Source organism: Drosophila ananassae, chromosome XL (assembly GCF_017639315.1).
Source record: "Drosophila ananassae strain 14024-0371.13 chromosome XL, ASM1763931v2, whole genome shotgun sequence".
In the NCBI taxonomy this organism is placed as follows: Eukaryota; Metazoa; Arthropoda; class Insecta; order Diptera; family Drosophilidae; genus Drosophila; species Drosophila ananassae.
The window spans coordinates 16,961,206-16,976,061 of NC_057931.1; the positions used below are offsets into that span (position 1 = coordinate 16,961,206).

Here is a 14,856-nt window from a genome sequence, read left to right on the forward strand (position 1 = left end):
ACAAGCCACTCCCAGCAGTGCTCTTCCATTTTCGGGAAGGAGCAGTTGGGGTTTGTGCAGACATTAAGGAGATGTTTCACCAGGTACTGATGCAGCCACAAGATAGAGGTTCCCAGAGGTTCCTGTGGAGGAACGGAGATGACCAGCGGGAGCCGGACACATACGAGATGCAAGTGATGACGTTCGGAGCAGCTTGCTCACCATGTTCAGCGGACTATATGAAGACCTTGAATGCCTCGCAGAACAGCAGCACAGACCCGAAAGCAGCCCTGGCCATCAAGGAATACCACTACGTGGACGACTACGTCGACAGTTTCACCAGTGAAGAAGAAGCTATCGCCGTTTCGACACGGGTGAGAGAAATTCATGCAGATGCAGGATTTGACTTGTGTCGATTTACTTCCAGTTCGGCAAGTGTGGTCAGAGCGTTGAACCCACTTGAATCCATCGCTAGCGTCAGATGGACCGAAGCTGAGGAGAAGGTACTAGGAGCCGGCTACTAGGAATGTACTGGCAGCCGGCTACAGATGACTTCAAGTTCGGCATCAAATATCATCAAGTCCCGAGAATCGTGATGACAGGGGAACGCGTCCCTACCAAGAGGGAGTTCCTAAGCCTGGTCATGTCCACGTTTGACCCGATTGGATTCCTGAGCTGCTACATGGTGACTGCCAAATTGCTAATGAGGGAGATTTGGCGGAAAGGAGTCAACTGGAACGAGCCGATACCAGCTGATTTGGCCGCAGCCTTTGAGGATTGGCGGCAAGAAATGAGAAGATCGAAGAGTTCCGATGTCCGCGCTACAACTTCGGCGGTGGACGCGTGCGGATGCTACAGCTGCACATCTTTGTGGACTCCAGTCAGTCGGCGTTCGCAGCAGCGGCCTATTGGCGGGCCACTTACGCGAACGGAGACGTGCAGGCGCATTTCATAAGCTCCAAGACGAAATGTGCTCCGATGAGGACTATGTCGATCCCGCGACTGGAACTTCAGGCAGCAGTATTGGGCACGAGACTGATGGACACCGTCAAGCAAGAGCACGGTGTGGCGATCAGAAGCTGCGTATTATGGACGGACTCTAAGACTGTGTTGCACTGGATAAGCAGCACCCACCGGAGATACAAACAGTTCGTCGGTAATAGAGTGGCGGAGATCTTGGAATCCACGGAGGCGTCCCAGTGGAGATGGATTCCGTCTGGCGAAAACGTGGCAGACGACGCGACGAGGCCGCGCAAGGCCGTGGACCTGAGCATCGGTTCGAGATGGCTAAGCGGTCCACCATTTCTACGAGAACCAGAGGAGAGCTGGCCAAGATCAAGCGAGGGGTGGATCCCTCCGACGCCCGACGAAGAGGAAATGAAATGTGAGTTTGCTTTGGTCATGGTAAATTTCATATCCCTGCAGAGATTCTCGAACTACAATCGACTGTTGAGGAGCATCGCATGGGTGCTCAGATTTATTTGTGGGTGCCGTGGACTACGATACGATGGAGAGGATCACGGACTGACGGCGATGGAGTGCGCTGAAGCTGAGCGCGCACTAGTACGGCAATCGCAGCGGGAAGCGTTTGCTGAGAACGACCAAGGGAAGGCCACCAAGGGCAGCCGATTGCATGGAATGTCCCCATACTTCGACGAGGACGGAGTAATGCGAGCCAGCGGAAGGATCGACGACGCGACGTGTGTGCCATACAGCGCACGTCGACCGATCATACTGTGTCACGATGAGGCACTGGCGGAGATGATCGTGCAGCATCACCACGAGAGGATGTGCCACCAAAACACGCAGGCAACCATCGGAGCGATCCGGCAGAAGTTCTGGATTACGAACTTACGGAGGCTGCTACGAAGGGTGGTGAGCAAATGCAACGTTTGCAAGCTGCGAAGGGCACGACCAACTCAGCCCGAGATGGGTCCCCTTCCAGAGGACCGGCTGGAGGCCAACGGATGGCCCTTTAAGTTCACCGTGCAGTGCGTGAAGAAGGTGCTGGCGCACACGATGAAAGAACTTGCGCCCAAGGAGCACGTACAGGAGAACCCGCTGATTGAGGCGGAGAGCATAGTGAACTCTCCTCCGCTCACTCATCTACCTACGGTGGACCAAGGCTCCACTAACACCCAACGACTTGCTGAAGGGAGCACCCGATGTCCCAAATCTTCCCAAGGATGACGGACAGGAGCTCGTGAGATGCGCTACCAGGAAGCAGTGGCGCATAGCGAGGATGATGCGGGATCGTTTCTATAAGAGATGGGTGCATGAGTACCTGCCTACACTTGTGCGCAGGGAGAGATGGTGCAAGCACGTCGAGCCAATTCGCCGAGGAGACCTGGTGTTCATCTGTGATCCTGCCATACCACGAAGGGAGTGGAAACGAAGCGTCGTGGAAGAGGTGTTCACCGGGAGAGATGGAGTACCTCGTCGAGCGGCAGTGCCGACTAACGATCGAGCCAAGACTATAATGCGTCCCGCTTCGAAGTTAGCTGTCCTGGATGTGGTGAATGCGGCTGCTTCACGGGGGTGGGGCCTTATATTCAGCTGTCGCGGAACGGATTAGGGTTATCGATAGTTAAGTTTAAACTTAGCGCCGCAGTATTATATGTATCGATAGCTTTGGTATTTAAGTTTAGGTTATTCGGTCCCACTATATAGGGTAAACAGATGAAAACAATTTGGCGGAATTAGACCGATTTGCGCCATCACAATAAGAGCGAAGAGAAACTGCGTCTTTAACGGTAGGTTAAAGACTAAGTAGTTGTAAATGATAAGTAATTAATGTAACTCTTACAGAATAAAACCATCAACAACACAGAACTCCAACTGTTGTCCAGCACTAGGGTGTTTAAAGTGTTTAAAGGCATTCCCTGTGATCGGCCAAGCGGCGACAACAGCCTTAAGCTTTCGCTCAGCCTATGATATCAACCTGATACCTGATATCAGTGCATACGCACCATAAATTGTGTTAGCTCTGTTTCTCTCCATTTCATCTGATCGTAAAATAAACATAATTAAAAATTATTACAATGTTTTTAAATACATACATTTTAAATACATTTTGTGTTGTTATTTGGAACGTCATTGAAAAATTTCAATGACCCAACAGCAATATAAAACTGTCTTTAAATAAAGGTATAAGTGAAAAGTTGAATATCTCCATTGCTTCATTAACCAAATATGAAAATAAATAGATATATTAGATATAATATATATTATATTATTAATAATATATATTATATTATTAATAATATATATTATATTATTAATAATATATATTATATTATTATTATAATAACACTAGTTTACAAATTTAAATGTAATCGAGTGAACCTTAAAATTGATGATTGTTTTATAGTAATTTGGGGTCGGAGAACACGAAAATGACATCCGTTTATTTTTCTTAAGAACCGTTTTTGAGATATTTTTGAAAATCGTGTTTTTGAGGTCCTTTTTCAGTTTTTTGGTAATATCTCATGAAAAAAACTGTTTACAAACAAAAAAAGGATATTGATTGACAGGTATTGAAGTAACGTTTACGTGGATATATAATATGTGCAGATTGAATCAAATCTCTGTAATGCACAAGCGAACAAAGTACAAAAATAGTGTCATTTTCGACCAATTTTGAAAATTTCAATTTTTCAATTGTAAACGTTACTTCAATACCTGTCAATCAATATCCTTTTTTTGTTTGTAAACAGTTTTTTTCATGAGATATTACCAAAAAACTGAAAAAGGACCTCAAAAACACGATTTTCAAAAATATCTCAAAAACGGTTCTTAAGAAAAATAAACGGATGTCATTTTCGTGTTCTCCGACCCCAAATTACTATAAAAAACACTTTTTTATGGAGGTTCATTTTTTGTGTAAACTAGTGTAATAGATATATTATGAAATTTACTGTATTACATATATATTTTATTTTTTTTTTTTCAATACACAAAAAAAATTTGATGATTTTCAACATTTAACTTTTAGTTCACAGTTGACATGTTTCTGGAAATGCCCATTGAAACTTTTTTGTGTACATACTATGTAATTATTTATAAATGCTCACAAAACTTCCACAAGTAAAACGTGGTGAAGCAATTATATTGGTTCACTTTGTATGTACATAGACATACCTTCCTTCGTCGCACGACATGATCAATAACTGTTTTCAATTAATAAAAAAATGCCTTTACTAACTTGCCATGTATGGCGTGGTTAATAAAAAAAATATTATAAAATTATAAAAACTTTTAATTTAAAAATTATAAAACTAAAATACTTTAAAAACAAAGAAAATACTAAAAACAATTTAAATTCTGTTTCAATTTTCATTTTGGGGTTTGGTGATTTTGTTATTCTTTGTAGATTTCGATTTTGGTGAACAGCTTACCAAAAAAAAAAATTTTACAGTCTAACGTTATGTATTTATATACACATAAATCTAGAACAATGTTTCATTTTATACTGTTTCGATATGATGATAAATATTTTTTTCGGTTTGTGGATTTTTCGTTATTGAGAACGTTACCCTACCATACATCCATCCCTTTCTTTAGTTTTCGTTGAAATAATTTAGATGTTAATACCAATATTTATAAGATAACATATATACGTAAACAATTATTCATACATATATATATTAACAGAAAGGATTAAAAATTGAACCTTAATTTAAAATCCACGAAAATTTTTAATATAATATTGAAACCATGAACAGGTACGTCCTCAATTATATGTTTTGTGGATAAGTTAAGATTTCCTTATATTAATAGATTCGTAGAAGCAGAAGAATATAACAAACTTGTCGAGGACGAATTGGTAGAAAACGTTTTACAGACAATTTCTAAACCTGTAAAAAATGTGGATTATAGGTACGAATTCACATTGTACTGTACTGTATCCACATTGCAAATATTGTTTTTATTATATAAATTCATTTACAGCATGGGAAAGTGCATCGTGCAGAATATAAACGCAGACCAAGATGCTATAAGAAACATGCATTCCTTTGATGACTTATCATTACAACTGGGAAAAAAGGCGGAGGAAAAATTTGACATTGCTGAAGAGGGTAAGTATTTGGATACCCACTATAATTTATCCTAACACGAAAATTTCTTAGAAATAATGATTCGCAATTATCTTGCCGTTGGCGTTCAGTGGATTTCACTAGTGACAGAAAACTTACTAAGTCATCCATTTATTGTCTTGCGTCGGCAGTGTCAAGTTTTTAATACGTCAAACCGTTACCACATGCACCCATTAACACTACTGCCCAGTATCTTAAATTTACAAAGACGACAAGGGGTAGCTACTTTATGGAAGGGTGTTGGTAGCTGCCTACTTGTGCGTGGAATGACGCTGGCAATTGACGATATAATTTCTAAATTTACTGGTTGGCCTAAGGAAGTAAACAGTAAAACAACATTAAAGCGATTCGGACAACACATTCTCCTCAAGTGGTAAGACTTTCATGCTAGGGGTAAGATTAAGAGGGTAAGATTATATGAAACGATTATATTAAAAAATATACGATTATATTATAAAAATGCAAGTGTATAATAAAAGATATATATGTCATTATGAATTAAGAATTCAAGAGGAAAATAAGGTTTACTATTATTATTTTTTTAAATTTTGCACAATTCTGAGATTTTTTGTTGGAAAATTATTGAAGTTTGCAAAGAATTGCATATTTTTCCTAATTTTACGACACACTGAAGTTTTGTATTCTTGTAGGTTGTGGCATGGAGGTGTTTATAACTGGTGTTTTTACATCCTTGCAGAGGGTATTATAATTTTGGTAAAAATTTGGCAATGCAGTTAAGGAGACCCTATAAAGAATATATTTTTTTGATCAGAATCACCTTCCGATTTGATATGAGCATATCCGTCTATCGGTTTCTTATTTCTTTTCACGCACTGTGAAGAAGAAACGAACGGATCGCTCGACAATAACCTTTAGCTTCCATATAACAATTTAATCGAATATGGCATTACATAAATGTTTTTCTTTAATAGATATTTTGGACTATCTACGAATTTTGAATTTAGCCATGTGATATGTTCAAAATAAGGACCGGTCGAACCTATTCTATAGCTGCCATATAACTGAACAATCGAAAATGACACAACCTTGGTAATTTTGAAGAAAGAAGCTTGAATCTCTTTCAAAAATTTTGTTGATAGAAAATTTACGTAAAGTCAAAATTCCCATAGGATTATACTCAATCCGATATCCGATATATTTTATCCATTATAAACTGCTACTTAACTGCTAGGTAATTAGTTGTATTTTAAATTTGTAACATTTATCTCGTTAATAACTTCACATAACAACTTCGCAATGATGCAACCCGTCAAAAAAATTTAATATGAACCAAAGTTTCTACCCAGACACATGCAACAATGACAAACCCGGTTCTTTTTGAGGCATAACGCGGGAACTGGAAATGCAAAAAAAATTAAAAAAAAGCATCAATTATATATTGCATTCGGTGCTACATTTTTCTCTATTATGCTTCGCCATTCTTTTACGATGCCTGAAACAAAATTTTAAGGGGTGTCATATAATTGGGCAGGAGTGTAGCAATGACATATTAAAAATATTGTGTACACTCAGGTAACGATTATTATAACGACACCGAAGGATTATTTTCTCCAGTTGAAGGCTGGATCGTTAACAGTGTTCTTAAGGGGCAGCAGACACAGATGTGACTCAGCTCCATTTGCAGTTCCCACAGAGTACACTTCGATTCTTATCTTTTACCAGGACTATGTCTTCAAAAGACACGACTGGGTCACCGGTGCGCCATTTGGAACGCTGCTGCACCAGTGTAGGATCCTCTTTCCCCCCTTTCTTCACACTGAGATCTCTTGTTGCAACAGAAGCTGAACATTTCTGCTCACATTGTGCCACCCATACAAACGGTTAAAGTTGAGAGTATTAGGGTCGATGAAAGTTTTGAAAATGAGCAATAGTTAGCACCTCCAGGTCAGCCGGATGTTCTAAAATCGATAGAAGTCTGGAATTAACGAAATTAGTTGCGTTGTGCGACAATAGGAAAAAAGCCATTAGCCATAGCATGCTCCAGTAGCCATGGGTTATTGCGAAAAAAGCTTTTTCAGTTATTCCAAGCTCTTTAAACTGTGTGCTCCCCCCATTAGGCCAATATTGGGAACAAATGTTTTCAATGAGCGACCAGAGTGTTTGTTCTTCTCACGGAAATGAGTGACTATAGCCGAAGTTACGGTATGACCTCTGGAAGGTTGATCGGTCCGTTGTCGTCCGTCGATACGAAGCAAGCCAGGCACGTTCGATCGTTCCTTTTTCGGTTATAACGTTGATAGGCCAATCAATAATCTTGGGGGGCAAGCAAAAACGAAGACTAAACTAGCAGTCTAATAATAGCTAAGTGAAAAGAGCGCCTCTGAAAAATAGGTCAGCTGGAGATATCCAGAGGATGTGGCAGCAGAGGCGTTAACCATATCTATCAGCTTTGTAGTGACCGCTGTTTTCTTTCATCCCCGCTAGTGAAGGGAATGGAGCTAGCACTTTTCTCGCAATTTCTGTGGCCCCATAGATATGGGACCCATGTTCAATTTCTTGAAGAATTACGCGTATTGGGTCTTACATTTCAGATGACGGTTCCATTTCAGCCCAAGCGAATGGAACCAATGCAATGAATGAGCATAGAATTCTTCCAACAGTTCCACTCTGTCCTTGATTAAATGGCGAACCGAATAAGCGAACCTGCTCAATAGATAATGTAACAAAGATAATGGTTTACCACCAACATTTAATAGCATTCGTTTTGTGTACTTAAAGCATGATAAGATACAGTTAGTTTATTAATAAAAGTTGAAACCACGATTATCGCGTCTAGTTTAAATAACGTCGATAAAACTACATACATATTTTGGTTTATTAAAAAACTTTGACTACCTGACGTGACGGTGAATTCTGAAAATGAGATGATAATGAAGCAAATAACCAAAGAAGCCTGAATTTTTATGCCTTCTGTTAAGCCAAATTTAAATTTTGAACAGCTTAATTAACAGTTTGTGAAAAGGTATTTTTCCTCAGGACAGATAGGTTTTAATGACTTTCTTTAATATACTCAAATAACAAAGGTCGACAATTTCCAATTTGTTTTCCTCCACGAAAAATTCCAACTGCTCTATAACCTTTAGGCTCCCCTGAACCAAAGTCCAGAACAATCATAGGTTGCATCACCCACAGTACACCTAAGAGAAGAAATTGATCAAATTTTTTCCATATATTGAATCATCATTATTTTTAGTACATATAATTTTTGAAATGTATGTGTACCAACTCAAATTAAATTAAACAACTCTAATTTAATTAAAAAATTTTTGTTTAACTAACTATGATAAATTTCCTTAAATCCAAAATTATAATGTTTTGATTTTAATAAGAAAAAAATCTTCCAAAGGAAAATGTTTTGAAGAAAAATCGTAGAAGTCGAGTGGCCCATAAGAATTCGGCTTATGACCAACGAAGGTGATAATAACGTATAATAAATATATATACTTATGTACCTTTGGCAAGGCAGGGCCGGTGGAACGCCATTTAGAGTGTTGCTGATGGAGGTACTTATCCGTCCAGTATAGAAAAGACTGCTGCAGGCAAGACACGTTGACGATTCAAATAGTTCAGTCCATGAATTGGGGACCCACCCGATAAAAATGATACTTGCTAGTTTCATCAGCCCCTTCCCAGAGTCCGCTGAAATGCGGAGATCGAAAAGGAATTAAATGCCATTCCATGAACTCAATCACGCAAAACTCTATCGATGCCACCAATAGGAGCAATCTCCATCGCTGATAGAGAGCTGCAGCAGCTTCAAAATGCTAATTGTGGACAGATTCTTTACTTGCTCAACAAATCTAGTGACTTGAAAGACACGGCTCTTCGTTCCGAGTTAAGAGAGCTCTGATGTGCTCCAATAATGCGCTTAGTTCGGAAGCATCAGATACATTTGTTGAATGATAGCCAAAAGAGCCCGAGGTCTCGTGTATGGAAATGTGTATCGGTTATGGAAATCGACATCGAGCAGTATAATGGGCATGACCATCAAAATCCATCAGTTAATTTTTAGTGGACCGTCTATGATTAGGACCGTTGATTACACAGTTAACAAGGGCCAAGTGTGTTGATAAATGAGACCGTAAGAGCATATCAATAGAGAATCTATCAATTGCCGGTATAACCAGAGGCAATTAGGAGACTGCCTCCTTCCACAGCTGCGGAAGCTAACAGCGATACACTCACGGTGGACGGTACACTCTCGTTCGGAGACGTTTTTGACGAAGACCGAACTCATTATATGTCAAAGCCGCTATACACCGAATAATATACAAGTATACGGGAAGGACGGCAAATCTCCGTCTTTCCACCTGAGGGCCTGGCGCGAATGTGGCCATAGCCAAATTCACAGGCCTTACAGTTCTGCATCCCTGCTCCAAGAATTTCTCTATGCTCTGAAGGAGCACCTGGAAAATGATGAAGCAGGCGATCTGAAGCTTCGCCGCCCAGTTTTTGATCGAAACCCCTCGAAGTGCTGCTACCTTGGCTTAAAATCCCGTTCACGTGAGTCTGAACGTGGAACCTTTCTGGCCGGAATTGGCTATCGTCTGGGCCCCTTAACCATGCTTCGACCACGACCTTCACATTTTCGTAAGTTCCTCTTCACAGTTCCGTAAGGCAGTCTCCATCCGCTTCAGCAACGGTCTATTTTTTTGCGATTCACATGCGGTCAAGGATGTTTTTCTGCGTCAATTCGTGAAATCCATACATCGATCTTTATTTTTAATCCAATCCTAATATTGTTAATCCTTAAATGTTTAATGTCTATTTGTTGACTGATGTCCAGTTCTTTGCCGATGCTACGGCTGTCGATGCTATTATGGCCGGTCTCTTTTGACGAACTCAGCGATTGTGGCGCAATTTTTAACGTCAGGCTTTCTGGAGCGAGGCGCATCTTCGACCACCTTTATCACGTTGAATCGATAAAAATTGTGCGATACAAATTAAAACTGTATGGGGTTCACAAACTTCACAATGCTTAAAAAGCTACTAAAAAAATGCGCCAATATTTTTGTTTTAACAATAAATTTTTATACCCTTGCAGAGGGTATTATAATTTTGGTCAAAATTCTGTCCGTCTGTCCGTCTGTCCGTCTGTCGGTCTGTTTATAAGAAACTAGTCGACTATATCCTATGGCTGTCAATCTGATTGATCGGAATTGGAATAACTTTGGTGTTTTTATACCCTTGCAGAGGGTATAATAATTTTGGTCAAAAGTGTGCAACGCAGTGACAGAGACATCTTCGACCCTCCTGAGTCGATATGAGCATATCCGTCTGTCCGTCTGTTTGTTTCTACGCAAACTAGTCTCTCAGTTTTAAAGCTATCGAGTTGAAATTTTGCACACACCCTTCTTTCCTTTGCAGTCAGTATATAAGTCGGTAAGGGATCGGTCAACTATATCCTATAGCTACCATATAACTTATTGATCGGAAATGCCATAACTTCGTTGTTTTTCAAGTTAGAAGAATGGGAGTTTCAGTGGATTCCTCTTTGGGCAAAATAATTCGATATGCCAAATTTCATAAGGATCGGCTGACTATATACGATCCAATATATCTCGAATAATATAAGATGCGTGGCGCCACTTAGCGGACTGCAACTTAACTGCAATGGTATATAAATTTCGGCTCCGCCCGAAGTTAGCTTTCCTTTCTTGTTTAAGTTAGAATGATTTGACTTGGTACAGATTCCATTTAGGACAATTTAATCCGATCTGCCAAATTTCATAAGGATCGGATCAACTATATCATATAGCTGTCAGATAATGGCACAACCTGGCTATTTTTAAAAATGCTTGGGGCTGTTTTCAACAGTTTTATTAAAAAATTGATTTGATGGTGAAATTTTCTTAAGGGGGCAGGATGGTTTCAGAGGCTGAAAAAAAACATATTTTTGCGATTTATTTTTTCATTTCTGAGTGAATATAATTATTCAATTTTTTAACACAATAAATGGCTATATTTGGAGAGTATCTAGGAATTTTTTTTTTAAAGAAATAATTATTATTTATCCCGTGACGGGCAGTCGGCCGGAGTCGCTTCAAAAAATTATTATCTTGCGGTGCGTAAAGTCTGGCCTTACAGTGTTATCGAAATTAAAAAAATTGAATATATTTACTTAAAATATTAGTTTCTTGTGCGGCTTTTTTAATTTTTGTAAAGTTGTAGGTACCATTTATACATAAAAATTAGCCCATTATTGACCGTAAAAACGGTAAAAAAAATTACAAAACAAAGCGTTCGTTCATCCGCAAGTATTTATTGTATTAAAAATGTGTGAAAAATTTTATTTAGATCCGAGCATTACTTTTCGAGTTACATTACGCACCGACTTGAAAAAGTTGTTTTGAGAAAAACGCGTCTAAAGTTTTAAAAGCAATTGAAAGTATTTGGAGAGAAAGTACCTAGAAAATCGGTATCTCAGCGAGCTTTAGTCCGATCGACATGAAACTTTCACAGGATATTCCTGAGATAATGTTCTATTGTATGAAAAATGTTGGAAAACAAATTTTTTTTGAAGTCTCAAACCATCCTGCCTCTTTAAGTATCGGCCAACTATATATGTACGATCCAATATCAACTTGGGCTCCGCCCGAAGTAAGCTTCTTCTTTTTAAATTCTTTAAATTTAAAATTTTTGAATAGATTTTAATATAACCTAATAATATTTGTATATACATATGTGTTCACTGAATCACTTATTTTTTTTTTTAATTATTTTAGCTTAAGCATTGGATTGGTTGTGCCATTCCATTCTGCTTCTTTAGTGGAGACTGTACAAAGTGATATAGCCAGCGAAAAACCAGGACTTTTTGATGTGTTTCGTGAAGGAAGTCTTCGATTTCTGTATTGGAGTTCGCCACAAAAGGGCAGAATGCTTCCTGCTTGGGCATTAATAGGTCCATGTGTTTCATTGGGAATTATAAAGTATTTATTTAGTTTAGTAATTCGTGGCCTTTCTTCTCGGATTATGAGGAGGCGGCTAACTGTTTTAAGAAAAAAACGTACTGAGAAAATTTCCGATGATGTGCTAGAAAACCAAAATGCTGAGATATATGCTAATCTTATTACAATAATAACTACTGAGGTCATTTTCTATCCATTTGAAACCGTTTTACATCGCCTTCAACTGCAAGGTACTCGAACTATTATTGACAATCTAGACAATGGCTATGCAGTAGTCCCAATATTAACAAACTATCAAGGAGCCATAGATTGCTACCAATCGACCATATTTTCTGAAGGTTTTTGTGGACTTTACAAGGGATTTGGCGCAATGATGCTGCAATTTATATCACACCTTGCTGTACTTAAACTATCCAAGTGGATTGTAAGCAAAATATCTGAAACTCTTACAAATCGGCCATCATCACGCATTATACACTACTATAATATTGATAATATTGTTTGTAATTCTAGCTCTTCAAGTATGTCGCCAAGCCTTACTAGTTTTGCTTAAAATTAATTATTTAAGTGACAAATAAGGACTATAATATATTGTTAGTAAATATCTAAGAATTTGTTAATAAAAATTGCTTGAAATATATTAACGTGTTTAATCTTCAAATTAATTTAACCATTTTGCTTTGATTAAACTGCGGCTGGTGATATCTAAAGAATTTTGTGTTCTCAAATTTTCGTTTTTCTACCAGTGTATTGATCGACCGATCCATTAAAACTGGGTGTGTAAGAATCTAAGACAGCGACTTTAAATTTCAACTTTTTACAACGACTAGTTTTTACCACTTTTCTCTGCAACTTTACAACTTCGAGCGACTTCCCTCCTCAGCTTTTTGTTTTTTCGCAACCATTTTTGGTCTCTTTTGTTACCTCGTAGGGATACAAGTATGGGGATACCAACTTTCGCCACGCTATCATTTCAGTTCGTTTGATTGTTATTAGATTACTTAACATTTTAGATCGCAATTTCATTTCTTTTGGTATTTACGCTTCTTTTTCTTTATGATACGCATTTCTGTACGCTCGAAGCTGAATTATTGGACCAGCTCTGCATTGGTGATTGGTCAACAAGTGATCCAGCATTTCGTCCTAGGGATACAAGTATGGGGATACCAACTTTCGCCACGCTATAATTTCAGTTCGTTTGATTGTTATTAGATTACTTAACATTTTAGATCGCAATTTCATTTCTTTTGGTATTTACGCTTCTTTTTCTTTATGATACGCATTTCTGTACGCTCGAAGTTGAATTATTGGACCAGCTCTGCATTGGTGATTGGTCAACAAGTGATCCAGCGCAACAAGTGATCCATTTCGTCCTTGGCTTTGATAAACGTCTTTGTTCCGAAAAATAGTTCGAAATTTTAATTCTTTTTCTGCACTGACTTTTTTGTACCATTTAATCGGCTTACCTGACGACAATCTCTTTTCCTGCCCATTGCCTCTTGACACATCAGTTGTAACCCATCACAAAATTTTCGAAAGCATTGGAAGTGAAGACAGGACTATTATAGCTTATAATTCGCTTTTGATACCCGAATTTGTTCGTTTATTCATTAGGCTTTTAATTAGCTTCTCTTGATCAGGAAAGAGTCTGGCAAAATGCATCAACGATGGATTGGATGAACTTATCTTGTTTCACTGATATGAACGGTCCGAGATCCAAGGTATGCAGTGGAACGTCTCCTTGGCAATTCAGTGCACCATTCCTGTTTTCCCAACAATTTTTTTTGGATGATGACACTGACACTGATGTCAAGTAGCCGCCGAAAAGTCTGGCCAGCAACAATTTATTGAAAGAAACACCCGTGACGTTAATCGGTTCTACCGCCGGTTAGGCGCCGTTGTTATGTCTCTCCGTCCTATCTAGCTCTCTTTTTCTGTCTCTTTTTTTCGCATCCCCCGCTCTCTTGCATTCGATCAACCACCTGAACTGCCGTAACGCGCTATCGTTGTCTCGCTCTCTCGCGGTATCTATCGGTCGCTTTGCAGCATCAAGCGTTGTGCCGCGCCCCCGCATTCTTGCTTCTTCGTTCGGTCTTCAACCAACAACATATCCAAACTTGTATACCGTCCAAATCATCGTCAAATCAGATCAAATAAATTGCGCTTGTATTTAAATCGAATCGTCTTTTATTAAAAACTGGAATTGTTAACATTAATTGCAGCCGAAACGCTCGGTAACTAAAAATTTGGTGATCCCGGGGTGATTGTGCTTGGAAATATTTTCCATTAAAAATTAAAGCTGCGCGGGTTCAAATAAAAAAAATTTTAAACATTTAAAAACATTATTTGTTTTGTGATTTGTGCGCGATATATAAACATCTATTGACATACATATGCATATTGCATCCATTTTTCGCAGAGGGCTAAAATCGCTCATATTGCACAGTGGGTCGTGAGCTATTAATAAATAAACGAAGTAAATAACATTTTTTGTTGCGAAAATTAATCCATTTTTCGAGTGTGCCTCTCCTGGAGGCAAAGTGCTGTTGTCCTTTATTAGGATCTGCAAGGATTGCTGCCCTCCTTGAAAGCGGTGGAGACATTTCCGGAGGCAATGATGAATGTGCAGCTTAGCGAATTAGAAGGCATCGTCGCGGATTTCAAGAATACGCACAAGGAGCTGTCTGAGCTGGATGTTGCAGAGCTCAGTAGAGATCTACGCGTCAACTTCAACGGTGCGGTGAGGTAGGCACGATTCATCCTGGACCAGGATATTATTCGGCGCTCCAGTCTGTTGCCTGCGAGCTCGACTTTGATCAACGCTACTTCCGATACCAATTTTGATGCGTCGT

At 39.0% G+C, this 14,856-nt stretch overlaps 2 protein-coding genes across 8 annotated transcripts; both read left to right on the top strand.

Annotated features, from left to right (window-relative positions):
- Positions 1-966: 966 nt before the first annotated feature.
- Positions 967-2,169, top strand: LOC123257548. The gene has a single exon (XM_044717130.1). The coding sequence runs from the start codon at positions 967-969 to the stop codon at positions 2,167-2,169; it is 1,203 nt and encodes a 400-aa protein (XP_044573065.1).
- Positions 2,170-4,015: 1,846 nt separating this feature from the next.
- LOC6503214 (solute carrier family 25 member 46) lies at positions 4,016-12,644 on the top strand. 7 transcript variants are annotated; one of them, XM_032455954.2, is made up of 6 exons: positions 4,016-4,030; positions 4,633-4,703; positions 4,759-4,872; positions 4,930-5,057; positions 5,109-5,448; positions 11,822-12,644. In XM_032455954.2, the coding sequence occupies exons 2-6, from the start codon at positions 4,696-4,698 to the stop codon at positions 12,555-12,557; spliced, it is 1,326 nt and encodes a 441-aa protein (XP_032311845.1). In that variant the 5' UTR covers positions 4,016-4,030; positions 4,633-4,695; the 3' UTR covers positions 12,558-12,644. The 7 variants fall into 7 exon arrangements, with proteins under 7 accessions (XP_032311845.1, XP_032311846.1, XP_032311844.1 ...); XM_032455955.1 differs by lacking the exon at positions 4,016-4,030 and adding an exon at positions 4,051-4,101 and having other exon boundaries at positions 4,759-4,857; XM_032455953.1 differs by lacking the exon at positions 4,016-4,030 and adding an exon at positions 4,464-4,482.
- Positions 12,645-14,856: the final 2,212 nt, after the last annotated feature.

Coding starts and splice junctions, on each gene's coding strand:
- LOC123257548 (XM_044717130.1), top strand. CDS start 967: ATGTCGATCCCGCGACTGGAACTTCAGGCAGCAGTATTGGGCACGAGA.
- LOC6503214 (XM_032455954.2), top strand. Junction 4,873..4,929: donor TATAGGTACGAATTCACATT/GTACTGTACTGT, acceptor ATTCATTTACAG/CATGGGAAAGTGCATCGTGC. Junction 5,449..11,821: donor CAACACATTCTCCTCAAGTG/GTAAGACTTTCA, acceptor TAATTATTTTAG/CTTAAGCATTGGATTGGTTG.